Source organism: Prionailurus bengalensis, chromosome A2, assembly GCF_016509475.1.
Source record: "Prionailurus bengalensis isolate Pbe53 chromosome A2, Fcat_Pben_1.1_paternal_pri, whole genome shotgun sequence".
Classification (NCBI taxonomy): Eukaryota; Metazoa; Chordata; class Mammalia; order Carnivora; family Felidae; genus Prionailurus; species Prionailurus bengalensis.
The window spans coordinates 80,853,762-80,881,204 of record NC_057348.1 but is presented as its reverse complement, the minus strand read 5'-3'; the positions used below and the strand labels follow the sequence as shown (position 1 = coordinate 80,881,204).

Below are 27,443 nucleotides of genomic sequence, written 5' to 3'. Positions count from 1 at the left end.
TGGGGGAAGATATTTGCAAATGATATATATGATAAAAGGTTCGTATCCAAAATATATAAAGAACTTAACACTTAATAAATGAGTAATCCAATTAAAAAATGAGCAGAAGACATGAATAAACATTTCTCCAAAGAAGATACCCAGATGGACAACAGACATGAAAAGATGCTCATCATAACTCGTCATCAAGGAAATGCAAAGCAAAATTACAATGAGATATCACCTCACACCTGTCAAAATGACTAAAATCAAAAACATAAGAAATAAGTGTTGGTGAGGATGTGGAGAAAAAGGAACCCTCTTATGTTTGTGGGAATACAAACTGATGTAGCCACTGTGGAAAACAGCATGCAGGTTCCTCCAAAAGTTAAAATTAAAATTACTATGATCCAGCAAATGTACTACTGAGCATTTACCCAAAGAATACAAAAATGCTAATTAAAAGGAATACATGCATCCCTATGTATATAGTGGCATTATTTACTATAGCCAAATAATGGAAGCAGCCCAAGTGTCCATTGATAGATGAATGTGTATATATATATATATATATATATATATATATATGTATATAGTATTCCATTGTGTATATATAAAGTTACCATGTGACCCATATGAATGGAATATTATTCAGCCATAAAAATATTGAAATCTTGCCATTTACAACAACGTTGATGGATCTGTAGAGTATTATGCTGAGTGAAATAATTCAGAGAAAGATAAATACTATATGATATCACTCATGTACAATGTAAGAAACAAAACAAATGAGCAAAGGAAAAAAGAGAGAGAGAGCAAGAGAGACAAAGAGACAGACTCTTTAACCATAAAAAACAAACTGATGATTACCAGAGGGGAAGTGGGTGGGGCATGGGTGAAATAGGGGAAGGGGAGGAAGAGTGCACTTACAATGAACACTGAGCAATGAATGAAATCGTTGAGTCACTATGTTGTACACCTGAAACTAATATAACACTGCGTGTTAACTATACTGGAATTAAAATTTTTTCAATAATAAAAATTAACATTAAATTAAAAAATAAAAAGAGGGCATTGGCCACTCTTTCATTTCTCCTCCTCTTGCCCCGGATCTAGCATAGGAAGAGGGGAAAAAAGTGTGACAGAATCCCAAAGCCAGAAATTTCCTTGTTACCTGTGTTTAGGTAAATATTATCTAAGTCAATTATTTTGAAGACACTTCATGTGGCTATTTAATCTATTTGTCAGTAAATTCTTACTTGTGCCCAGCCTAAAAATCTGAAATCTTTAGCTCATTTTACTATGTTTAATTGCTTGGAGAGGGAACAGATCTTTATATAAAGGCCTACAGACAGACAATCATTCATCAAAAATAGCTCTCTCCTTCAGTTTAAAAGCTTTGTTTCTTGGGGTGCCTGGGTGCTCAGTCGGTTGAGTAAGTGTCCGGCTCTTGACTTAGGCTCAGGTCATGATTTCACAGTTCATGAGTTCGAGCCCTACATCAGGCTCTGTGCTGACAGCAAGGAACCTGTTTGGGATTCTCTGTCTCTCTGCCCCTCCCACGCTCATGTGCTCTGTTTCTCTCTCTCTCAATAAATAAATAAATAAACTTTTAAAAAAGATTTAAAAGCTTTGTTTCTTTTTAGTTAAAAAAACATTGATTACACTTTTTAGTTCTTAAATTTTTTTAATGTGTGGTTCTGCTGTTTCATTTCTCAGTACTTTCGCCATTAAACTGGGGAAACTGATTAATGTGCCTTTTAGATGCCATTTTCCTGGTTTATTATGCTTCCTATAAAAGGTGGACAAGAGCAGTTTCCTCTCATTCTGTGGTCCCAGAGCTGACTGGCAGGGAAAATACCAGAAATGGTATATGGATTTGTCCTTTTTAAATTTTATTTACAGGATTGGTTTACATTTTATTGAGCTTAAATACAGTGTTTGGATCATAATTTAAAATGGGTTATGCAAATATTATATCCAGTTGTTTCACTGATGTACATATTAGGCCCTTTTGTTTAAAAAATAAAATGAAATCCAGGTCAAGGAAAGAAGTGCTTGAAAATCTTTTTTTTCTTTTAATAATCTTTTTTTATTAATTTTATTTTTTTTAATTTACATCCAAATTAGTTAGCAGATTGTAAAACAATGACTTCAGGAGTAGATTCCTTAATGCCCCCTACGCATTTAGCCCATCCCCCCCTCCCACACCCCCTCCCATAACCCTCTGTTTGTTCTCCATATTTAAGAGTCTCTTCTGTTTTGTCCTCCTCCATGTTTTTATATTATTTTCATTTCCCCTCCCTTATGTTCATCTGTTTTGTCTCTTAAAGTCCTCATATGAGTGAAGTCATATGATTTTTGTCTTTCTCTGACTGACTAATTTCACTTAGCATAATACCCTCGGGTTCCATCCACATAGTTGCAAATGACAAGATTTCATTCTTTTTGATTGCTGAGTAATACTCCATTGTGTGTGTGTGTGTGTGTGTGTGTGTGTGTATACCACGTCTTCTTTATCCATTCATCCCTCGATGGACATTTGGGCTCTTTCCATACTTTGGCTATTGTTGATAGTGCTGCTATAAACATGGGGGTGCACGTGTCCCTTCGAAACAGCATACCTGTATCCCTTGGATAAATAACCTAGTAGTGCAATTGCTGGGTCATAGGGTAGTTCTATTTTTAATTTTTTGAGTAACCTCCACACTGTTTTCCAGAGTGGTTGCACCAGATTGTGTTCCCAGAAAATCTTCTTAATTGATGCCACTGTTTAAACTGCAATTTCTAATTTCATTTAACAGTTTTGTATATCATCCAAAAATAAAATCACTCCATTCATTTTTAAAATTTTATTGCAAATGTGGACTCTTTGGGTAGGAACACATTATGTTTTCTGCCTCCTTGTTTCAAAACAAAAAAATTACTAAACCCTGTGGAGCCAGCACATGTGGTCTCAGTTCCAGATGTGGATGCTATTTTTTTTTATTCATGTTAGAAGAACTGGAGCTTAGATATTCCCCCAGCAGAAACCAACTTGTTCAAACAAAAGTAATAAGTAAGAGATACAAGGTTTGTCTCATTGCCCTGTACTTGATAATAGCTAAGTATGTGTTATTATCCTATGGGGAATTTGTCCTATGAAACTATCTCTGGAGTTTTCACTTTTGTTTTTACTTTTATGTAGCCGAGTTAGAATTTTTTAAGATGAACTGGAAACGAAGTACACCTGCAAAGTATGACATTTGACAGCCTATATTCTCTTTACCACTTTATTCAAAAACACTATGTGGTAATATTAAAATAGAATGCTATGTTTCATCACTATAATTGTTCATTAAAATATATGGCCTCAAAATTTAATTAAGATAATTAGCCATTAGGTAAATGCACATCAAAACCACAATGAGATATCACTACATACCTGCAATGATGGTTATACTTAAAAAGATAATAAAAAATGTTTGTGAGGATGTGAAGAAATTAAAATCCTTATTCACTGCTGATGGGAATGTAAAATGGTCCAGTCACTCTGGAAAATAGTCTGGCATTTCTTCGAAATATTAAACGTAAAGTTACTATATGACCCAGCAATTCACTCCTCAGTATATACCCAAAAGAAGTGAAAATATATGTCAACACAAAAAACTGGACTCGAATGTTCCTTAGCAGCATTATTCGTAATAGAAAAACAGTGAAACAAGCCAAATGGCCATCAACCGGTAAAAGGATAAATAAAATGTATTATATCCTTATAACAGAATATTATTTAGCAATAAAAAAGTATGATGCATACGACCATATAGATAAACATGTAAAACATTATGCTGAGTAGAAGAAACCAAACCCTAAAGGCCATATATTATATGATTCCACTGATTTGAAAAGTCCAGAATAGGTAAATATATAAAACCAGAAAGTAGATTAGTGGTTGCCTAGGGTGGGGTAGAGGGTGGGTCCAGTCTAGGGAGTCACTGTTTATGGTGACTTTTTGAGGTGATGAAAATGTTCTGGAATTAGACTGTGGTGATGGTTGCATAACTCCATCAATATGTTAAAAACCACTAAATCGTACACTTTGAATCATAGAATTTTACAGTATTTAAATCATTTCTCAATAAAGATGTTTGTAAAAACTGAGATTGATTGGCATAATAACCATATAGCTAAATACAGAGTAGAAATATTCCTACAGCATCCTTCAGTCCAAGATGAACACAGAAATTTCTCAGATCTGGACGGCCAATCTCTTAGCAAGACAGGGAGCGAGAGATGCCATCATCTAATGTGCTGGACAAGTTACCAAAGGTCTTGCTGTTGTAAACACAACTTTGCAACTGAGCAGCAGCAAATCTGAGCCAGCTGGAGGAGATAAGGCCTCCGCTGAAAACTGCCTTGTGCTTGTATGGGATGACAGCTTCTCAGTACAAGTGAAATACACGATTCCAGTCAACAGGATTCATTTTTTAACCGCTTTTTGACTCAGAAGGTTTTCAGATAAATGACCTAAAGAACATCAGAGCCAGCTAGGTAAAGTGTTCTGCTTGGCACCGTGAGGTTCATAAATGCTCCAAATTAGGTGTTCTCTGAAACACTTGTTAAGTGCTTGGGATGAAAGTCCTAGGGACTTTACTTCTAGTGGGGTTGGAAAGAGGAGAGTGGGAAAACAAAAAGAAGGAGGAATGAGGAATCAACAAAAGGGCCTCCCTTGGGTAAAGGGCAGGTGGACGCTTACTTTTCAGGGAAGTTGTAACCGTGAAAATGTAAATCCTCCTTAATGTCCTTCAAAAGTCAGCCAAACTCATGAATGTTTTGCAGGAAAGTTTTGGCTTATTTTCCCAAAGTATAGGAAGGGAATAAATTGTAATCAAGTGAAGCACAGAGGAAAGTTACTCCTGTGGTAGCCAAGATTGCAGGTGGTATAGTTTCATTATTATTCATTATTATTATTATTCATTATTAATGAAACATAGTTTCATTAATATATCTGTATGAATATAGTTTTATATATACACACATCATATACATAGTATATATTTTTAAGTCTGCCTATACATACATATATAGGTGGTATGTGAGTGCAAGGTCCCAGGAATTCACACAAATCCTAAGGAGCAGTTTCCTCCTTCATAGGCCATGGAACTGAGGGATCTGGATCGAGGAACTTAAGAATTCCTAGTAATTGGTTTATATTATAGCTCTGGTATCAGGTCCAGTGAAGGAAGCGTCAAGACATAACACTCGAAAGCAGGCACCAAGTCCCAAGAGTCTTGTACGTCATTCTAAGGAATTTGGGCCTCATTGTGTGCAACAGAGTAAAACAAAACTTTCCCTCTTGAAGGAATAGGAGTTGATACATAAGTGGCCATAATGCAAAAAAGAACGAGCATGTGTTTCAAGAAAGGTACAGGAACCACAGAATGGGAGGTTGCTGTCTAGAAAAGATTTTCATGGGGGCGCCTGGGTGGCGCAGTCGGTTAAGCGTCCGACTTCAGCCAGGTCACGATCTCGCGGTCCGTGAGTTCGAGCCCCACGTCGGGCTCTGGGCTGATGGCTCAGAGCCTGGAGCCTGTTTCCAATTCTGTGTCTCCCTCTCTCTCTGCCCCTCCCCCGTTCATGCTCTGTCTCTCTCTGTCCCAAAATTAAATAAACGTTGAAAAAAAAAAAAAGAAAGAAAAGATTTTCATGGAGGAAGGGGAATTTGAATTAAGCCTTAAAGACTAAGTAAGATTTTGATAAGCAAAATAATAAGAATAGTTTTTCAGGCTGAGGAAATGACATGAACAAAGACTTCATAAGGATTGTGTGAATTGTTTGGGAAGTAGTTCAGTCTGGGGTCACTGGAAGAAGTGGGAGGGGACACTGAACACTGCCAGGAACAGCTACATGTACACAAGTCATTTCAGAGCAAATTCTTAAAAACAATTCTCCCCACCCCACCCCAATTTAACATCTGGAATTGTTTAGCTGATGTATATAGACATCAGCAATGAACTAGTTACCAAATGTTGGGATGGTATGTGTGTGTGTACTTAGTATACAGCTAAGTCAAACACCTGTATGCTCCTTACCTAAATTCACCAATTGTAAACATTTTGCTGTATTTGCTTAATTAATATGAGTGTGTGTGTATAAATATACATAGTTTCATTAATATATCTGTATGAATATAGTTTTTATATATACACATATATACATAGTATATATTTTTAAGTCTGCCTATACATACATATATATACAAGTTTTCTTGATGCAGTTTTTTAAACTGGAAGTTTGTATCTCTAAATCCCCTTCACCTAATTTGCCCATCCCCCCACCTCCTTCCCCTCTGACAATCACCAATTTGTTCTCTATATTCGTGTCTATGTTTTTTGTATGTTCCTTTTTTTAAATTCCACATATAATTGAAATCATATGATATTTGTCTGTCTTTATCTGACTTATTTCACTTAGCATAAGACCTTCTGGGCCCATCCATGTTGTCACAAATGGCAATAGCTCATTGTTTTTTATAGCTGAGTAATATTTGTGTATATAAACACACACACACACACACACACACACACACACACACACACACTACACACACCTCCTCTTTACCTATTCATCTACTGATGGACACTTGGGTTGCTTCCATATCTTGACTTTTGTAAATAATGCTGCAGCAAATATAGGGCTGCATATATCTTTCCAAATTGGTGTTTTCATTTTCTTTGCGTAAATATCCAGTAGCAAAATTGCTGGATAATAGGTATTCCTAGTTTTAATTTTTTGAGGAACATCCACACTTTTCAATAGTGGCTGCATCAATTTACATTCCCACAAACAGTACAGAAGAGTTCTCTTTTCTCCACATTCTTGCCAATACTTCTTATTTCTTTTCTTTTCTGATAGGTGTGAGATGATATCTCCCTGGTGATATCATCTGGTTCACCTGATGATTTGGACTTCCCTGGTGATTAGCAATGTTGAGTATCTTTTCATGTGTCTGATAGCCGTCTGTATGTCTTCTTTGGAAAAATGTCTATTCACATCTGCCCATTTTTCCACTGGATTTTTTTGGTTTTTTTTAGGTGTTGGGTTGTATAAGTTCTTTATATATTTTGGATATTAACCCCTTATCAGATATATCATTTGCAATTATCTTCTTTCATTCACTAGGTGTCCTTTTTGTTTTGTTCATGGTTTCCTTTGCTCTGCAAAAACTTTTATTTTGGTGTAGTTCCGATAGTTTATTTTTGCTTTTGCTTCTCTGACCTGAGGAAACCTATTCGTAAATATGTTTCTAAAGCTGATATCCAAGAAATTACTGCCTATGTTTTCTTTCAGAAGTTTTATGGTTTCAAGTCTCACACTTGGGTCTTTAATCCATTTTGAGTTTATTTTTGTATCTGGTATAAGGAAGTGGTCCAATTTCACTCTTTTGCCTTCTTTTGTAGCTGTTCAGCTTTCCCAGCACCACTTATTGAAAAGACTGTCTTTTCCCCATTGTACATTCTTGCCTTCTTTGTCATGAATTAATTGGCCGTATAAGCATGAGTTTATTTGTGGGCTATCTATCTACTATTAATCACTGTGTCTGTTTTTGTGCCAGAACCATACTCTTTTGCTTACTATAACTTTGTGGTATATCTTGAAATCTGGGAGTGTGATAACTGCAGCTTCGTTCTTTCTCAAGATTGCTTTGGCTATTCGGGGTCTTTTGTTCGTTCCATACAAATTGTAGGATTATTTGTTCTAGTTCTTTGAAAACTACTATTGGTATCTTGATAGGGATTGCACTGAATCTATACATTGCTTTGGGTAATATGGACATTTTGAAAATTTTAATTCTTCTAACCCATGACCATGGATTTGTTAGGAGTTTTTTTTTTATTACAAATTCAATTTTATTACTCATAACCAGTCTGTTAAAAACTTCTAATTCATCCTCATTTGCTTTTGGAAGACTGTAATTTTGGGGGAATTTATCCATTTCTTCTAAGTTGACCAATATGTTGGCATATAATTTTCAAGAGTATTCTCTTATATCTGTGTTGTTGGTTGTTATTTCTTCTCTTTCATTGCTGAAAATATTTTAGTCCTCTCTCTTTCTTTTTTGATGTGCCTGACTAAAGGTTTGCCAACTTTGTTTATCTTTTCAAAGAACCAGCTCTTGGTTTCATTCATCTTTTTTTTTTTTTTTTTTTGGTCTCTATTTCATTTATTTCCACTCTAATCTTTCTTATTTCCTTCTGTTTACTAACTTTGGGCTTTGGTTGTTCTTCTTTGCCTAATTCCTTTAGGTGTAAGTGTGGATTGTTTATTTGAGATTTTTCTTGTATTGAGATAAGCCTGTATCACTACAAACTTTCCTCTTAGAACTACTTTTGTTACATCCCAAAGATTTTGGACTGTTGTGTTTTCATCTTCATTTGCCTCCATGCATTTTAAATTTTCCCCTCCTCATTGACCTATTGGTTGTTTAGTAGCATGTTGTTTAGCCTCCGTGTGTTCGTGGGTTATTTTTTTCTCTTTAGTTTTTTTTTTTCTTGTAATTTATTTCTAGTTTCATACCATTGTGTTCAGAAAAGATGCTTGATGTGAATTAAATCTTCTTAAATTTATTGAGACTTCTTTTGTGCCCTAACATGTGATCTATCCTGAAGAATGTTCTATGTGCAGTTGAAAAGAATGTGTATTCTGCGGTTTTGGGGTCGAATGTTCTGTATTATCTGTTAAATCCATCTTATTCACAGCCATTGTTTCCTTGTTGATTTTCTGTCTGGATGATCTATCCACTGACATAAAGTCCCCTACTATTATTGTATTACTGTCAGTTTCTTCCTTTATGTCTGTTTAGCTTTATGTATTTGGGTGCTCCATGTTGAATGCACCGACATTTGCAATTGTTATATATTTCATATTACATATGTTATAAATTTACCTGAACCATTTGAAAATAAGTTTCAGATATCATGATACTTTACCTCTGAATATTCTATATGTATCTCTCTAGGAAAAAAGACATTTTAGGGGCACCTGGGTGGCTCAGTCAGTTAAGCGTCCGACTTTGGCTCAGGTCATGATCTCACAGTTCATAAGTTTGAGCCCCATGTTGGGCTCTGTGCTGATAGCACAGAGCCTGGAGCCTGCTTCGGATTCTGTGTCTTCCTCTCTCTCTGCCCCTACGCTGCTTACTCTCTCTCACTCAAAAATAAACATTAAAAAAAATTTTTAAGACATTTTCCCATATATATAGTATAGTACATATAGTATTATAATACTTAAAATTAATAGTGATACCATACTATTTAACAGAAAACCAATATTTGTTTTTTATTCAGGACTCAGAGTTCATGCATTGCATTTAGTTGTCATGTCTCTTTTGCCTTTTTTTTTTCTTTAAATTTTGTCTTTTAAGCCTTTGACTTTTAAAGATCTCAGGCCAATCATTACATAGAATGTCTCTCATTCTGGATTTGTCTGATTGTTCCTACTGATTAGATTCTAGGTAAAAATTTTCTGCAAGAATACTACCTAGGTGCTGTTGCAACCCTTTAGGGGCACATATATGAGACACCCCACTGTTGGCGATGCTGCTTACTTGACGTAGGTGGTAACTATAGATCTCTTCAACAGCATGTATTTTTACTTTTGATTTAATAAATAATCTGTGGGGTAATTCTTTGAGACCACAAAAATACTATGTTTCTCAGAAAACTTTTAGCCAAGTTAGACTTCAGATTAATTGGTGATCCTTGCCTAAATCACTTTTTCCATTAGGAGTTGCAAAATGCTGATTTTTCTAATTCTATCCTTTCTTGTATATTTTTTTAGCTCATTTCTAGCTTTTCTGACACCCTCTCTCTTCAGTTTTGCTGAATATTTTAGGAGGTGTTTTGAATAAGATTATTTTAGACGTAAAAACTATTGCAGTTAATTTTTTGTGTTACCTTAACAATCTTCAAATTTTCCCAAATCCCTGTTGACCACATTTACAAAATGAAGTTACTGTTTTGGTTGGTGTGATTATGTTACTCGTTGGCAAAAGATGACACACTGAGGAAAACAAAAACACCAATACTTTGCCTTGTTGTAAGACTGAACATTTGGTCACAATTTAAAAACAAACATGTTTTGTAAATGAAATTGAAGTGGGTGAAACCTTATTAAACAAAGCTTAACGTTCTGAAAGTAAATTTATTCTTTAAAACTTGCACATGGATTTTTTTTCTGAGACACTGTGTTTGTAGAAAAAGTCTGGAAAGATGGTCTAGGAATAGTAATATTAGAATAAAATATAATGTAATTTATCTAACAGTCACATAGCTACAAATCATCCTTATTTATAGTATGTTTCAGTTTGGAAACTGTCAACACTTTAATACAGACATACCAGAATAGTAAATAAGCATAAATAAACTTTATAATCTGTCTTGCATATGGTTAAAGAAATAATTTTTTGGAAAAAATCTACATAAAATGACATAAGATTGCATAGTTCAACTTTTGATTCTTTTTTTTTTTTTTTACAAACAGTAGCTTGTGGGCTTTCCAATTAAAATACTAAAACTAATCTCTTTCCCACAGTAGTGAGATAAGCTGTTGTAAGGATATGGAGAAAATATGACAAATGATTAATAACTACGTTGTTATAAACAGTTCATACAAATTGGCAGAAGTATTGATACCCCAATGTCAACAGAAAATTCATAGAAGGTGAAATATAATTGCAATGAAAAGCAGCAGATATAGGACAAAATTATTGATATTACTAGATTTTTTTAAGTTTATTTATTTGAGAGAGAAAGAAAGAGAGCACGAGCAGGAGAAGGCAGAGAGAGACAGGTGAGAGAGAATCCCAAGCAGGCTCCACATTGTCAGCACAGGGCCCAATGTGGGGCTCGATCCCACAAACTGTGAGATCATGACCTGAGTCGATATCAAGAGTTGGGTACTTAACCAATTGAGCCACTAAGGTACACCTAGAATTTTTTAACATGCAAATTCAAATAACAATAAAGTTCTAATTCCTAGCGATTTTTGCGAAGTTATAACAGGTAATCTTGATGAATGAGTATAAGTCTACCATAGTTGTTTTATTGCAGATGGCAATAAAAAAATCGCTACAACCTATGGGAAAGCAAATTGCCAAAACAACAAAATGTCCTGTTCAAAAGAAGAGAAAAATTGATGGGAGAAAAGTTTATAACAACTTTAAGGCAAGCTGCTTGTCTTATTCTTGGTTTTATACTCAGACCTAGAATTGCTGCTCTAAATATTGTAGGACTTAGCTAATTCTGTATCAAACGAAAGAAGAAAATAACAAAGAAAAGAATGAATCAATAAATATGTGAAATTCCTCAATGTTTGTGAAAAATAATTTACAATAATTTGGAAAAAACAACACCTGTGCCCATCATTAAGTCTTTTTGTACATCAACAAAAAATTATACAAAACATTAACACCATGCTTAATTCCTTTACACAGACCCATAACAGTACTGGGCAGTTTACTGTCTATCCCAGACAAACTGAAACAGCACACAGCACCAACATTCAAGCAAAATACTAAGCTGTGAATGTTGCCATGTACAAGTATATACATAGATGAGCAATTTTATTTTACAAAAATTGATGCTTCTGTTTTCACAGTACTTGAGCCACCTGTGAAATTTGACCTTGCTGACAATCTCTTGCTTTTGGAAATACCACCTCACTTGGTTCCCCTGATATCAGTCTGAACTCTTTCCTCACCTGCCTCTCTGGATGTTCATTTTCAGTTTCCTTTGTGGGTTCACCTTCCAAATCCACCATTTCGTGGAGTCTTGAACTTGACCTCTTTTCACCTTCTGTCTCTCATCTGTGACTTCCATCATGTCAACCATCTCTACATCTAGCTCGGATCCCCTTCCTGAGCAACAGATCTTTCCTGATTGATAATTAGACACATTAATGTGCCATAAGCACCTCAAACTCAGAATTGCTACTTTCAGAGGACTAGTACTTCAGTTTTTCCTACTCTTTCTGCTAGCTTCAGGAAGGAGTCTGGTGAATGGCTCATGATGGACTTCTCTAAGTACCTTGCTCTTTTCTCTGAACTTTGCAACTTTTATGATTCTCTTTATAGGTCCTAGATTTCCCTGGCTGGGAAACCTATAAATATAACCTGTGCAACTTAGCATATTTGATGTTTGAATACAGGATATTAAAAATCACATTCTATCATATAAGATGCAGTGAGTGCCCATGAGTCTAGAATAACTGAGAACTCTGATGTAACTATTGGGCATTCAGATCACGAGAAATCTAGAAAGGAAAAAAGGTCCCTGACAGCAGACATAAAAAGCTTCCTTTTATACTGCCTTTTTTTTTTTTAAGGATAAAAATGAGATGTTAGTTGTAATAGAGGGGATAGAACTTGGAGGTGGTTGAAAATCTTTGTGTAAATTTTCTGCTTTCAGTAATGGTTGAATTGGAATATACCTAGTTACTATGATTTCTTGCCAGACATATTGAGGAACAAAACAAAACAAAAATGGTGATTCCAAAAGTCAAATGGCTATGTATTCTTTTCATCACTCAGGATTGAAGGGGCCCGTAGTGTAGAGAGATGTGTCCTAGTACTGGAATTAAACATGTCTAAAATGGAATTTGGCATCTTATTTACAAGTCCTAATCTCTCTCTGAGGTTCTTTTTCTGGGTTCTGGTACCACCATGTCTGCAGTTGACCGAGTAAAAACTTGGGAATTTTCTATGTCTCCTCCTATCCCCTCTGCTCTCCATATCCAGCCAATCACCAGGCCCTCCCTACCTATATACTTCCTAAATATCTCTCATACATGTCCCTTCTGTCACCACTATCAAAACCTCATTTCTCGCTGTATGAGTTCTACTCAGAGTTCTTCAGTGGCTCCCACTGCATATAGCATGAGTCTGAATCTCTTTGCAGAGCACCCAAAGCCAGTCACGTTCTGTCCTCTACCTCTTTCTCCAGCCTCATCCCCTATCTTCTTGGGCCATGCTTGGACAATACAAAGTCACCTGTGGATCTCCCAATACAAACCCTCTTTCATGTCTCCATGCCTTCCCACCTGTTTCTTCCTCCACCAAGAATGTCCATCTTTTCCTTGCAAACATCTACTGAAGCTTTCAGCTACACCTCAGAAGCTGAGAAGTGTCCCCCGACTCCTCTATAAATGGACAACAGAAACATAAGCACTCACTTTTCAACTCATCCATGCTGCCAAGATACAGCACATGTACCCAGATGTATGTATCTTCGTCACAACAAATATACCTCATATGTCATAATTTGAATTAATCATTGCTAAGATGTATTGACTGTTTACCATATGCCAGGCACTATGTTAAGCACTTTACATTTATTATCTTATTTAGTCCTCACAACACTATGAGGAAAGTATATTTTAAACACTGTTTTAAAGAGAGGGAAATTGGGGCATCTGGGTGGCTCTGTTGGTTAAGTATCTGACTTTGGCTCAGGTCATGGTCTCATGGTCCGTGAGTTCAAGTCCCACGTTCAGCTCTCTGCTGTCAGCACAGAGCCCACTTCGGATCCTCTTTCTCTCTGACCCTCCCCTGCTCGCTCTCTCTCAAAAACAAACATTTAAGACAATAAAATAAAATAAAGAGAGGGAAATGGCACAGAGAAGTTAAGTAACTTGCCCAAGGTCTCTTAGTGTGATGGCACCAGACGAGATGTGAACCCACACTCTGGACTTAGGCTTTTGGTAACTTTTAACCAAGTAGTGTTACTCTTACTGTTATTGTTTTGCCACTAGACTGTACCTTGAGCCCAGAACTATGGCGTAAATTTAGTACTCCCAGTACCTCACATAATATTTAACACACAGTTGACAATGAATAAATATCTGTGAATGGATGAGTAGTCTGTAAAATTATCTGTTTTTATGGAGCCAATTTTCTCCTATGTTGTGGCATATTCTCAGGATTCTTGGATAGAATCTATTTCCCTTAGTAATTATGTGAGTTAGTGTTTATATTTCACATGTTCCTTTCTGAACAATTTGCTGTGTTTGGTATTGCTTACCACATTCTTTTAGAAATGAAGGACAAAACTTATACTTGGAAATATGTTTTATCTTAATTACCACCATATCCTCTTTCTTTCTTTCTTTCTTTCTTTCTTTCTTTCTTTCTTTCTTTCTTTCTTTATGTTTATTTTTGACAGAGAGTGACAGAGCACAAGCAGGAAGGGGCAGAGAGAGGGAGACACAGAATCCCAAGCAGGCTCCAGGCTCTGAGCTGTCAGCACACATCCTCTTTCTGAAATCACTGAAAACACTATCATGTGCAAAGTCCTTCAGAATGTATTTTAACCTCACAAGTGATTTTCCCTTTTATACTACGGTTAGCAGTTAAATTTTTATGCAGTTAAAACTTTCTTTTTTTCAATGATTTTTATTTATTTCTACTTACTTGATTGTTAGTATGAATTTTGTTATCATATTTTTAAATGTAGTAACCACTCTGATCTAATTTACTGACCTACAGGTCTAAAGGAAAACAGGCTTTGGTCAACACACAGAAATAGGTCCTCTATATATTTATGGAGAGAAAGAAAATCAGCATCTATGTTACCTAGAAATAGAGCAACTGGCCTTGAGACTCCTTGCCTCCTACCTGATGGAGGTCAAGAGGAGAGTTCTGGCACCAACGACTCTCCTTGAGGGAAGTGACAAACTTAAGTTGTCCACTTCTTTTTGCAATTTTTCTAGTAGGCATTTTGCCAGATACAGGAGACAAATGCCTGTAACCTCTGTAAGGAAAGCCACTATTGCTACTGGTGGTAGCAACAGATTCCTATAAAGCCAGTAGCTAGGAGATGGGCCTGGAAAGGACTCAAAAGAGGTCCAGCTCCATATGGAAGAGTATAACCAGGGCAGAATTCTTGTTATGTGCCTTTGAAAATCCAAGGCAAATGCATCTGCCTCTGAGTTTCCCTGCTTCCTTTTAACTCCCATTCTTTCTATTTATCGAATCCCAAGCGATTTCATGTGTTTCCTGCTTTAGAGGTTTTGCTTCACTGAGCCTCAGGCCTTATTTATGTGTGTGTTCCATGCAGATGGGTGGTCTCTTGAAAGTGTATCGTCAGATGAAGACATTCAGCTGTAAGCACTCCTACTCCAGCTCAGAGAATAGCTGAGAAAATGTGGAAATTGAAGAAACCGTAAGTGTTTGGTTGAAAGGAAGGAAATGGTATGAGACTCATTCATTCACTCACTCCCTGACTCCCAAATCAAATATTTTACGTGCCTCTTATGAACTAGGCATTATGCTAGGCTTCCCAAAGATGGGATGATCCAGGCCTTACCATCAAGAAGTTTACAGTGTTGTAGGGAGACAAGTATGCAACAAATATTAAAGTATAATGAGTTAATGGCTTTACTGGGGCCATTGTGAAATATGGTAGAAACAAGACAGAGAAATCCTAAGTCTGCTTAGGAGTTCCAGGAGAGCTTCACACAGTTGAAACTTGAGGGATAAGCAGGAATTTACTAGGTGGACAAGGGTAGAGGGTATTTCAGACACAGGGAATAACTTGCAGAGATGGGAAGGCAAGGGGAGCGTGACACGTTCAAGGAGCTATAGGAGAGTCAGCTCTGTGTCTGTGGAGCCAAAGATGAAAAGTAGGAATCTGGGGGAAGTGAAATGGTAGAGGTGGGCAGGAACAATCTCAGGAAGAGTTTGGACCTTTACACTAATTGTTTAGACTTTAAACTGTAAGCAGTATGGAACTCCTGCAGAATATGCTCCAGGAAGCATTAGGCTCCAATTTGCATGCTGAAGGATCACACTGCAGCCGAGTGGAGAACAGATTTGAAAACAGTGATATTTAAGACAAGAGAGGTTAGTAAGGAGAAATAGTGCTTGAACTACAGCAGTGGCAGCAGAGATGGAGAGGAGGCAAAGGGATAGACATAAGAAGTATTTATATCATAATACAATTTAAACTTTATAACATATACAATTAAAATTAACATGGAACGTGCATGCCAATATTCAATCAATTTTTTTTTGAAGTTCAATGAAAATAATTTGTGTGCTACCAATAATTCAAGAGGTATTATTACTGGGAGGCCATCTAAATAGATAACACCTCTCTGGAGAACTATGCTGTAATGTGACAGAAATAAGATACAGAATATTAGGAACTAGAGAATGCTTATTTAGGAAAAACACCTAGAGACATTAATGTCACCATGTCATTTATGTTTTCTTAAAGAGAGAATGCATCAGTAATATAAAACCCATTGATATTTCCTTGGAATGATCTGGACTGGGAAGTGTGATTTTCTGATAATTATGGAGAATATGACCAATGTTTATTATAAAATTATTTCAAAAAATCTTGAAAGGTACCATTTGCCAAGATGCATTAGCTATTGTTATGATCCTCATTGATAATTTTCTCAGCATCTACCTATCCAGGCACATGAAAAATAGAAGGAGGAGCATCCCAGGCAGACGTTACAGCATGTATAAAGGTCCTGAGGTAGGAAAGAGTTTTGACTTGTTTGAGGAGTGAAAAAAAAGGCAGTGGAGCTAGAGGAAAGGAAATGAGGGGAGCAGGGGCATGAGGTGATATTGGGAGAACAGGCCAATAGTAATATTTAATAGTTTAATAGTAATATTTAATAGTTTAATAGTAAATATTCTTTCAAATTTTGGTCCTTTCCTGGTTTACCTTCTGTGTTTTATTAAACACTGTTGGATATTCCCTTAATACTCCACACATGGTTACACTCCCCTGGTTCTCTTACAACCTTTCTCACCTTCTTTCTTTAGTCCCCTTTATGGATTCATCTTATTTCCACTCCTTGCCTTTAGTCTTTCTCCCCTCCAATCTGTCCTCCAGAGAACAACACAAATAATGTATCTAAAATGGGAGGTTATTATGACTGTGACTTCCCTGCTAAGTGTTGTCTCCTCATCCATTGGTTCAAGTCCAAACTCCTTGGCCTAGGATGGAATTCCTCAGTGACATCTCCTTTTCACAGTACATTTTAGTAGTGTGAAGCTGCATAAAGTTCCTTGAACAAGCATGCATTTGCATGCTTGCATGTCGAGCAGGCTGAGTTAAGAGATCCTTTCCTCTCTTCTTCCAACACTACACCTGCCACACCATGTTTAAATTACTCATATTTAACCTTCCACATTGGACTGCAGAGAAAAGATCTTATTCCCATTTGGTAACTCTAGAGCTCAGCATTTGTTCCTTCATTCAGTGAGTATTTATCAAGTGTCTATTACCCCCCAAGGTTCTGGGAAAGCAGCAGTGAGCAAAACAAAGTCTCAGTCTTCTTGGATCTCACATCCTAGTAAGGGGACTCTAGGAAATAGCGTACATGGTAGGCACTCAAGATATGGTACTCATAATTAAAAATTTCAAAAATCAGGGGCCCCTGGGTGACTCAGTCAGTTAAGGTCTCACTCTTGATTTCAGCTCAGGTCATGATCTCACAGTTCATGAGTTTGAGCCCCATATCGGGCTCCATGCTAACAATGAAGAGCCTGCTTGGGATTTTCTTTTTCCCTCTCTCTCTGCCCCCCCCCCCCCCGTGCTCTCTTTCTCTCAAAATAAATTTTAAAAAATAAGACTTTCTTTAAAAATTTAAAAAAATAGGGGCGCCTGGGTGGCGCAGTCGGTTAAGCGTCTGACTTCAGCCAGGTCACGATCTCGCAGTCTGGGAGTTCGAGCCCCGCGTCGGGCTCTGGGCTGATGGCTCAGAGCCTGGAGCCTGTTTCCGATTCTGTGTCTCCCTCTCTCTCTGCCCCTCCCCCGTTCATGCTCTGTCTCTCTCTGTCCCAAAAATAAAATAAACGTTGAAAAAAAAATTTTTTTTTAATTTAAAAAAATAAAAATTTCAAAAATCAGGCAAATGAAAGAGCCTTAAATAAACCACTGTCTAAGCACACTGTCTGGACCATTGCTCTGACTCATTTCTCCTTTAAACAGCAAATATGGCAGTGACTAAAGCAACTTAAGCAATGGATTGAACTTCCCTAACTGTAGGTACTATGGTCTTCAGTAAGTGATAATTCTCCCAACTAGAGGAAAACATTTTCCCCACATACATGAAGATATAACCTCATATTCAAACAATCCTCTGAGGTAGGAAGGGAATGAATAACATCCCATTTAATGAGACATTAAGAAAAGCTGTATAAGAGATTAAAAGACTTTTAATGATACTTTAAGATACCATCACATTAGTGAGCTATTTCCCTCACTTGTGAACCCTGTCCCCTTTATATTAAAAGAAGAAAATTGACATATTTCCTCATTCTCTAAAATGCGCTTACTAGATAACTTGTTATACCAGCTTTTATTCCTGGATGATACATTTTTCACTATTTTCTAATTATTATAAGAAATGTATACAGCTTTAAATAACTGTGTTCTCCTCTTTGCTTCCCCCATTTAAGCTAGCTCTCTCACTTAAGCATATTTCTAAATTTCTAAATATCTCTACTTTTGCTTTCTCTGATTAACTTCCTCACGAGTTTCCATGACTTTCAGAGTGCAACACGCCTTCACACTTTGCAAACCTAAAAAGCTCTTCTGTCTCTAAGGAGTGAATTTCAGCGATTTCTCTGCTTATTTCCTGAGCTCTACATTTCTCTAAAGCTGTCTTCCAGGTGACTCAAACCAAACAGCAGCCCTGCTCCTTGCACTGTGGAAAGGACACAGCTCAGTAAGGGATGCCACTATTTAAACAGATGCTCAAGCCAAAAATCTGGCATGATCCCTGATTGCCTCCCTTCCTTCTTTACCCCCATACTCAGTCTATTTCTATTTCCTGATGATTCATTTTCCTCAGTGTCTCTCAAATCTGCAGATTTTGCTCCAGCCCTACTGTCATCTCCCCTAGCTCTAGCCTTAATGCAGACACTCATAACTGGATTACTGCTTTATAATTAGTCTCTCGTTCATCTATTATTCCCTTGTCTATCCAGCAGGTACAGTCATCTTTAAAACATGTCCGTCTGACCTTGTTACAGTCTAATTGACAGTCCTAAATATCTTTCCATTGCCAAAAGGGCAAAGAACAAATTCCTCAGTATGGCTTCTGGGCCCCTCGTGACCTGGTCCTTGCCTGTCTACTAGGCATCATCTCTTATCACTCTCCTCATGGTCAAGTCATACCCAATGTGCAAATATCCTTGATGCCACCATACTTTTAAACCTCTGTGTCTTCGTTCAGGCTGTTTCTTTGGCTCAGCACATACCCCTTCTTTATCTCTTAGAAAAGGTCTTCTCTGACTTTCTGAGGGAGGTTGTCTCCCATACCCATCACAGTTTATAACCACTTGTCTCATGCCTGAGGAACCATGTTTGTCTTGTTCATTCCAGCATCCCAATACTGACTACAAAGTACTCAGAATAAAGATTTGTTAACTAAATGAGTGGTGCGATTCTAACTGAAAACTCATTATTGAAAAAAAATTGAGAGTGAACAGAATTATTAGAAAATGTAAGAAGCTTTCTTTTTTTTTTTTCAAAAGGTATAATTGGTCACATTTGATCTCTGGTGAATATCTGTAACATTCCAGAGTTTAAATCCTAAGTGTTAAGTTTCTAGTCGTATTTGCACTTCATCAGACCTACAATCCAGACTGGTGTTTAGCTGCCCAAACTGACATCTGGGCTAACTCATTTTATTTTTACTATTTGAGATTAGCTACCACAGCTGTTGTAGTACTACAGTGTTGACCATTTGCCTTTTATTTATTTTTTATTTTTTAAAATTTATATTCAAGTTAGTCATCATATTTTTTATTTTTATTATTTTTTTAATCATTCACCTTCTAGATCAGAGTTTAACCAATTTAGAGGAAGAAAACAACAACCTTCAGAAGACTTCTTTTTAAATGTTTTAGCAGAATATAACTAGCATTCTCCCCCACAGATATCCATTTACAGCTCTCTCATATTGTATACCTTCCTTACAAGCAAAACAACAACAGTGAATGGGACTTGAGGCTATATTCTTAAGTTTTTTACTTGTCCTCAGCAGATAGAACTTCAATATATGGTCTTTGAAAATAAAAACTGAGTTTTCCCCAAATGCTAAAAACTAGGATAAACCTTCCAAGCTTCACTGCTTTTGTTCAACAAATGTTCATCATTCAGGCTTGCAAGGAGTGCTGTGGTGGAACGATATCGTGATGTGTTTCGTAATGTGCTTTGATCCTCCACCTTTTGTTACCTTGTGACCTTTCTAACAGCAGCTGGGCATTCTACTTGTATGTGTCAGGGAAAGGTTTTCACAGAAGAACACAGGAGGAAAAAAGATATGCCAGGCCTTTAAGCTTTACATAAACCATGAAAGACTTGAGACATAATATTTTTCAAACCATGTAATGGAGTTGGAACATTTTTTCCCATCCCCAAATTAGATAGTCTATGTCAAGAGAAAAGAAGAAGAGCTAAAAAGAGAGAGAACAAGGGAGAGAACAAGGCAGAGGAAGGGAGAGGAAAGGAGAGGAGGAAGGGAAGAGCAGGGGAAGGGGGAGCTAGAGGGAAGCAAAGAATGAGTGCTGGGGGATGCCCCACACAGGGCACTGTTCTAGACCTCCCTGGACTCTATTCAGTTGGAGAGAAGGTTGGAACCCCCAACCTGATATGTTTGGGGATCTAAGCAAATGGGAACCCATCCCACCTTTCCCTGGAAGGGTTGTGAAAAGCAACAAGGCATCCAAGTTTTTTCTGGGCTGCTTGTTGTGTCAGCTACGATCTAAAGAAGAAAACAGAAACTGTCTTTAAAACTGAGGAAATTTAATTGTGATAGGGAACTAGCTAGATATGTGGTAAAGAAACTGAGAAGTGAAATGGGATAATGACACAATCTAGAGATGTGAGCAGGAGCAGGAAGCCACTACTCCCCCTGTGCTGGAAGGCCAATGAGAAGAAACGGTGTTATTGGAGGCTGGAGCCAAGGTCACCCAGGGAAGCTGGGACCACAGAAGATCTCACTGGAGGGAGAAGATCATGAAGGAAATGCAGCTGCTGATGATGATGCAAAGAAAGGTGGAGGAAAACTCTGGTCTTTTCCCTCTTCTTACCCTCCAGTTGCTCACAAATGCCTGACAAGCACCAAACCCAACTGGAAGCTGGTGGACATGAGTCAGCCACTGCAGCAGAGTGAGAGAAGGGTGAGGCATGGGTCTGCGGCAAATACACCCAGATGTGAGAACAGGAAAATGTCTGCAGGGGATGTCTAGGACAATGGACCTAAGACAGCCTCACAGAGTCCCCATGCCCCAGCATGACCCAGAGGGGTCCAGAGGAAGGCACACATGACAAAGGAGCCTGCAGACCTAAAGGGGCTTTGGAGCTGACCAAGGATGACACATCAGGGATCTAACTAAACAGGAAGCCAAAAACCAAATGAGCCTATGGACATCCCAGTGGATTCCAGCTTGGACAGAAGACAACGTTGTAAAAATCAGGCTTGCCACCACCAAAATGAGTTGACTACATGTAACTGCCCCTACCCCACTCTCGTACCACACATAGATGACACTACCAAGGAAGGGGAGAGGAGACCGTCTAGCAGGATGGAGGCTGAATCTAAATCCACTCTTAGATAAAGAAAGGAAAGAACATAGACCAATAAACAGAGCCCACTAAATGTTGGGGAAGAATGGACACAACACAGATATCAGTACTGCAGTAAGAAATGGAGAGAAATGGGTCATGTTAAAGGATGTACTGGGGCAAGAGATCCACATAGAGAAGTAGTTCCTGTACTTGCCTGTAAGGTAGGGCTTTTCAGAGAAGGACTCCTAGGTGATTTGATGAGCATGAGGGATGAACAGGGATTTAGCAAGCAGATGGGGTAGAGATCCTCAACTCTGTTGTCTTCCTATATCCCTCCCAATGCACTGATTTTCAAGAGAAGCCAATGCATTTCTTATCTAACTACAGCCCATTGAAGTCTTTCAGAAACTGGCAATCTCTCCAAGTTTATCTTCCTTTTGATTAGTAAGTGGGGCAGTGCCGCAGTGATAGATAAGATACCTTAAGTGTGAACTGAGTTTCAACTCTGAGGAGTAGCATCAGCCTCTTGCAGGAATGAGTTCCTTAAAATGTATTCTTTTGTATATTTGATGAGGCCGTTTCTAGATTTCAGTTTTGAACTAAAGAGTGAGGTTTCAAGGCATTCACATAGTTTTACAGAATGTTCAGTCCACCAGAAAAACATATATAAGCCAACTGGAATATATTACATCCACATTGCCACATTTCTATAATGAAACAGATTTCAGATCTGTCGTTTAACATTCCAATCTGTCAGGACTTTGCTCAAAATACTGAATTTTCCATTTTGTAAGCAGAGAAACAAGATCCTTAGTTTATAAATAACTTCATCTATCACTATTACAGAAACAGTATTCCTAAACTGGCCTTTTATAATCTAATAACTTAGGAAATAAAAATAATTGATGTTCTCTCCATTGTTATACTACTGAAAACAATAAAAGCCATTGAACTATTTTGAAAATTTTCTTTACCTCATTAGAGATGTTTGTTCCAGAGAGATCTACTGATACCAAGGAAAAGATGTTTACAACATATTCAATTGCTAGGTCAGTCAAATGTTCACAATTTCTCAAACTCAAGTAGTTTAAATTAGGGCAGCTGGAAGAAAGCAGCATGAAGAATTAATTTTAGCTTTTAATCACAGTATTGGTAGCCATTTCTTTATATCAAAACTGTCTAAGGAAAGCAAATGGTATTGAAACAAGGACTTTCTTTTTCTCAAAATCAAAATAGGCTTAAGAAGCACCTGGGTGGCTCACTCAGTTAAGCGTCCGACTTCGGCTCAGGTCATGATCTCACGGTTTGTGAGTTTGAGCCCCGCATTGGGCTCTGTGCTGACAGCTCAGAACCTGGAGCCTGCTTCAGATTCTGTGTCTCCCTTTCTCTCTGTCCCTTCCCTGCTCTTACTCTGTCTCTCTTTCTCAAAAATAAATAAATATTAAAGAATTTAAAAAAATAGAAGTAGGTTTAAAAGTGGAAAATAATTTGGCATTACAAAATAGGATGAGAGGGAGGTGGGTTATTATATAAGACAGTCTTTCTGTGGTTTCATTTCATACTGTAATTTCTAGTGAGAAAAAAAATATCACTTGCATGCAAAAAATTGTCATGTAAGTATGATGAATGACCCCTAAAAGTGCAAGGTTAAGTTTCTCATTTATCCCTTACAAGTTTGCCACAGAAATTGGGCTCGACCCTTTCAAGTACACAAGGTCTCTGACAAGTAGGGAGAATCAAGAATAAACCCACCATCTAGAACATCTCTTGGGAAATGCTGGAGCATTTCCAAAGCCTGGAGGAAAGGTTTACACAGAGGTAATATCCTTGAAAAGCGCAGAGAAGTCACTCATGTCTAGATAGTGGTAACTTCATTAATGATTCCATCTGAAACTTTCTCTAATATGAAATTAATAAGAAACCACTCATATATTATCAAAAAACTAGTTTAATCTATGACTCCAGTGTCTTTTCTTTTATTTCACTGAGTATTGGACCAGCTTATTGGCCTCTTGATATTTCCCAAATGGCTCAGAAGGTCTATCTCTAAGCTCTCCTATTAGCAAATATACAATTACTAATATATGATGTAAAATATTATTGTTTTATCATACCATTCTGATAGTTTCATAATAGAGGCATCACCCAGGTGGATACAGTTACTTAAATTTAGCTCTCTTATCCTTATGCTCACAGGACCATCAAGAAATTGCTTTACTCCCATATCACCAATTCTGTAGGAAGGAGTAAGAAAAGCTTTAAATATGATTTTATATGAAATATATAGAATACTACTTAAGTAATAGTTACTACATTCAATGCATTCTAAAATAACATGGTAATATCCTTATATTGGTATTGATTGTGCCAGTGTTTTTTTTTTTTTTTCAACGTTTATTTATTTTTGGGACAGAGAGAGACAGAGCATGAACGGGGGAGGGGCAGAGAGAGAGGGAGACACAGAATCGGAAACAGGCTCCAGGCTCTGAGCCATCAGCCCAGAGCCCGACGCGGGGCTCGAACTCCCGGACCGCGAGATCGTGACCTGGCTGAAGTCGGACGCTTAACCGACTGCGCCACCCAGGTGCCCCAATTGTGCCAGTGTTTTAAAACCAAATTTGAGAATACCACTTTTAGTCTAATAGAAAAGATATAAATGATTGTAATGCTCTTCTGTTCATTTTTCATTTAATTAGGTGACATAATTGTAATTATTAATAAGACAGATGGTTCTTGAAATCTTTTTCTTGGTTTAAAATGTGATTGAGTTAAGCGGTCCCAATGCAAACTCCTGCACAAGAAAAACACCAAAACTTAGGAGAGTAGAACCAAGACTAACAGTCAAGCTACTGCCAGAATCTTAGAGGAATTTTCACTAAATACAAGGTCAAGTTAGCTGGACTGGAAAGCCAACAAGTGACCTTTGGATTTTTTCTGAAGTACAGAAAACCTAGAAGAAGATCTTGACCTCAGTCTTCCTACATTGTCTATCCCTAATCAGAGATGCCTTTGTGTCCCTACCATTCCCTGCCCCCTCCCTGAACCATGCTTTATAAATGGCTGGAAGTCTATTTGGCCCATCCATTCCCTGTCTTCCATTGGGAGCTTTATTTATGATTCCATTTGGAGACCACCGGTTTCTTCTAAAAAGCATTCCAGTAAATAAATACAACAGGAAATATCACATTGCATCCTAAGAGGTAGCTTTCACATGCAACAACCCTACAGGTGGGTGTACAGATGGGAAAAGCCTTGGAAACAATATATGTGGACTGGTGACATCTTTCATACCCTCTATTTGATCAGATTTATAAAAAAACTGAGCAGTACAGGCAGAAGGTGAATGGGCCTGTTTGAGTTGAATGGGCCACATTAAGTGCCTCCTGTGCCCATAAACTCACCTTCCATCTATAATATGAAAGGGAGACTGTGGCAGCACCTGGGAATGCAGTAAAGGGCCTGGTGAGTGAGTGGGTGGATGGGGGAATGGGAGGGGATGGGATCAGTGCAAACACAACTGATCAACTTATCTGTTGGCAAACACCAGGGCTGGAGTATTCATTGAGAGATATTTTTACTAACAAGAAAATAAATTCATCATGGGATTTGTAAGACTTAGGAAAGCATATCTCTGAAAATGATTTGAAAAAGAAGATACAAAAACATTAGAACAAATTAAGCAGTGTAAAGAAGCAGTAAGAATTAATAAGGGTGACCTGACTGTAGCCAAAATAAAGATATTCTAAAATACAATCTGAGATGAAAAGGTAGCCACCTGAGATAAGAACAGATGGCAAACATAGCAGTGTTTTTCTAGATATCTCTTCTAAGGCAAGTGAAACAAAAGCAAAAATAAACTACTAGGGGACTATATTGAAATGAAAAGGTTTAGCACAGCAAAAGTAGCCAACAAAACAAAAAAGCAAACTTACTGAATGGGAGAAGATATTTGCAAATTATATATCTGGTAAGGGGTTAATATCCAAAATATATAAAGAACTTATACAAGTCAACACCAAAAAAAAAATAGTCTGAATAAAAAATGGGCAGAGGAACTGAATAGACACTTTTCCAAAAAAGACATACTGTTGGCCAACAGATACATGAAAAGATGCTCAAAATCACTAATCATCAGAGAAATGCAAATCAAAACCACAATGAGATATCACCCCCACACTAGTCAGAATGTCTAGTATCAAAAAGACAAGAAATAATGAGTATTGGTGAGGATGTAGAGAAAAGGGAACATTTGTGCACTGTTGGTGGGAATGTAAATTGGTGCAACTACTGTGGAAAACAGTATGGAGGTTCCTCAAAAAATTAAAACTAGAACTACCATAAGATCCATCAATTCCACTACTGGATATTTACCCAAAGAAAATTAAAACACTAATTCAAAAAAATATATCTACCCCATGTTTATTGCAGCATTATTGGCAATAGCCAAGATAAGCAATATAAGCAATAGCCAAGGAAGCAATATAAGGGTCCATCATTAGATGAAAAAAGATGAGATCATGCCATTTGAGACAACATGGATGGACCTAGAGGGTATTATGCTAGGTGAAGCAAGTCAGACTGAGAAATTCCAAAACCATAGGATTCAGATCATAGTGAAATCTTTTTTAAAAATGAATAAAAAGCAAAAAGATGAATCAGACCTATAAAAACAGGGAATAAACTCATGGTCTCCAGAGGGTAGAGGGGTAGAAGGATAAGCAGAACAGGTAAAGAGGTGTAGGAGATACAGGCTTCCAGTTATGGAATAAATCAGTCACAGGAATGAAAGGTACAGCATAAGGAATACAGTTAATGGTATTGTAATAGTGATATATTGGGACAGATGATAGTTTCATATAGATAGTGAACATAGCATAATGTATAAACGTTTCAAATTATTAAGTTGTATACCTGAAACTAATGTAATATTGTATGTCAACTATACTCAAATTAACAAACAAAAGAAAAACAGCTGGTAAAAACTAAAAATTCAATAACCTAAGTCATCAAAACCAAAATTGACCCTTTTAGAAAATTAAATTAATAAGTAGAAGGCATATTTGAAAAGTTCCTTTGAAATGCAGAAGGATAAAGAATTAGAGATAAATGAGATTGAAAACAGAGAACTAGGATTCAATCTTTAGATAAAGAGGATTCTTGAGAAAGAAAAATAAATTAGAACAGCAATAACCACAGATATATATGAAAGCTTTTAAAATAGGAAAACAATCCATATGTTAAATCAAATTAACTTAATAAGGAAAGTCTAATTCCCTTAGACATTAAAACATATTATAAAGCAATAATAACAGATAACATTTATTGAATGCATATTATATGCCAGACACTATTCTAAACATATTACATGAGTTAACATATTTGATACTTACAACAATCTTGAGTATATACTGTTATTTACCCCATTTTATAGGTAAAATACTGTGCAAGATTAGATAGAGGATGGATAAATGAATGGAACAGAAAAGGTAGTCTGAAAACATATACATATACACACCTATCTTTTTTTTTCAGTTTTAAAAACACCATTTTATTTTTTTCTTAAATTTGTGAGGTACATCTTTGTGAGAAGGATTTTTTTTAAATCTGTGCACACCTATCTATATCAACTGATATGTGTGTATGTACGTATATATGTGTAAGTATGTGTATATGTATGTATATATGTATATATAATTTTCTATTATAATCCAGGAGGCATCAAAAATCAACAGAAAAGGATTATACAGGTAATGGTACAAGTTAATTGGTTAATGTAGTTATTCCCAAACCTGGCTGTGCATCAAAAGCAGCACAAGCTGGGTTCCATTCCTAAATATTCAGGTTTAGTAGCTCTGTGGTAGGGTTTGGGCATGTGTAGTTTTATTCAGC

At 37.0% G+C, this 27,443-nt stretch overlaps 1 protein-coding gene across 1 annotated transcript in view; it reads right to left on the bottom strand.

Annotated features, from left to right (window-relative positions):
• FBXL13 (F-box and leucine rich repeat protein 13) overlaps positions 1–27,443 on the bottom strand; it is a 218,262-nt gene that overhangs the window by 30,171 nt on the left and 160,648 nt on the right. Inside the window, exons 16-17 of the mRNA XM_043588673.1 lie at positions 23,669–23,788; positions 22,529–22,655 (exon numbers count right to left, since the gene is read on the bottom strand). Of these exons, the coding sequence (XP_043444608.1) occupies positions 22,529–22,655; positions 23,669–23,788 (247 nt within the window). The remainder of the gene's footprint in view (positions 1–22,528; positions 22,656–23,668; positions 23,789–27,443) is intronic.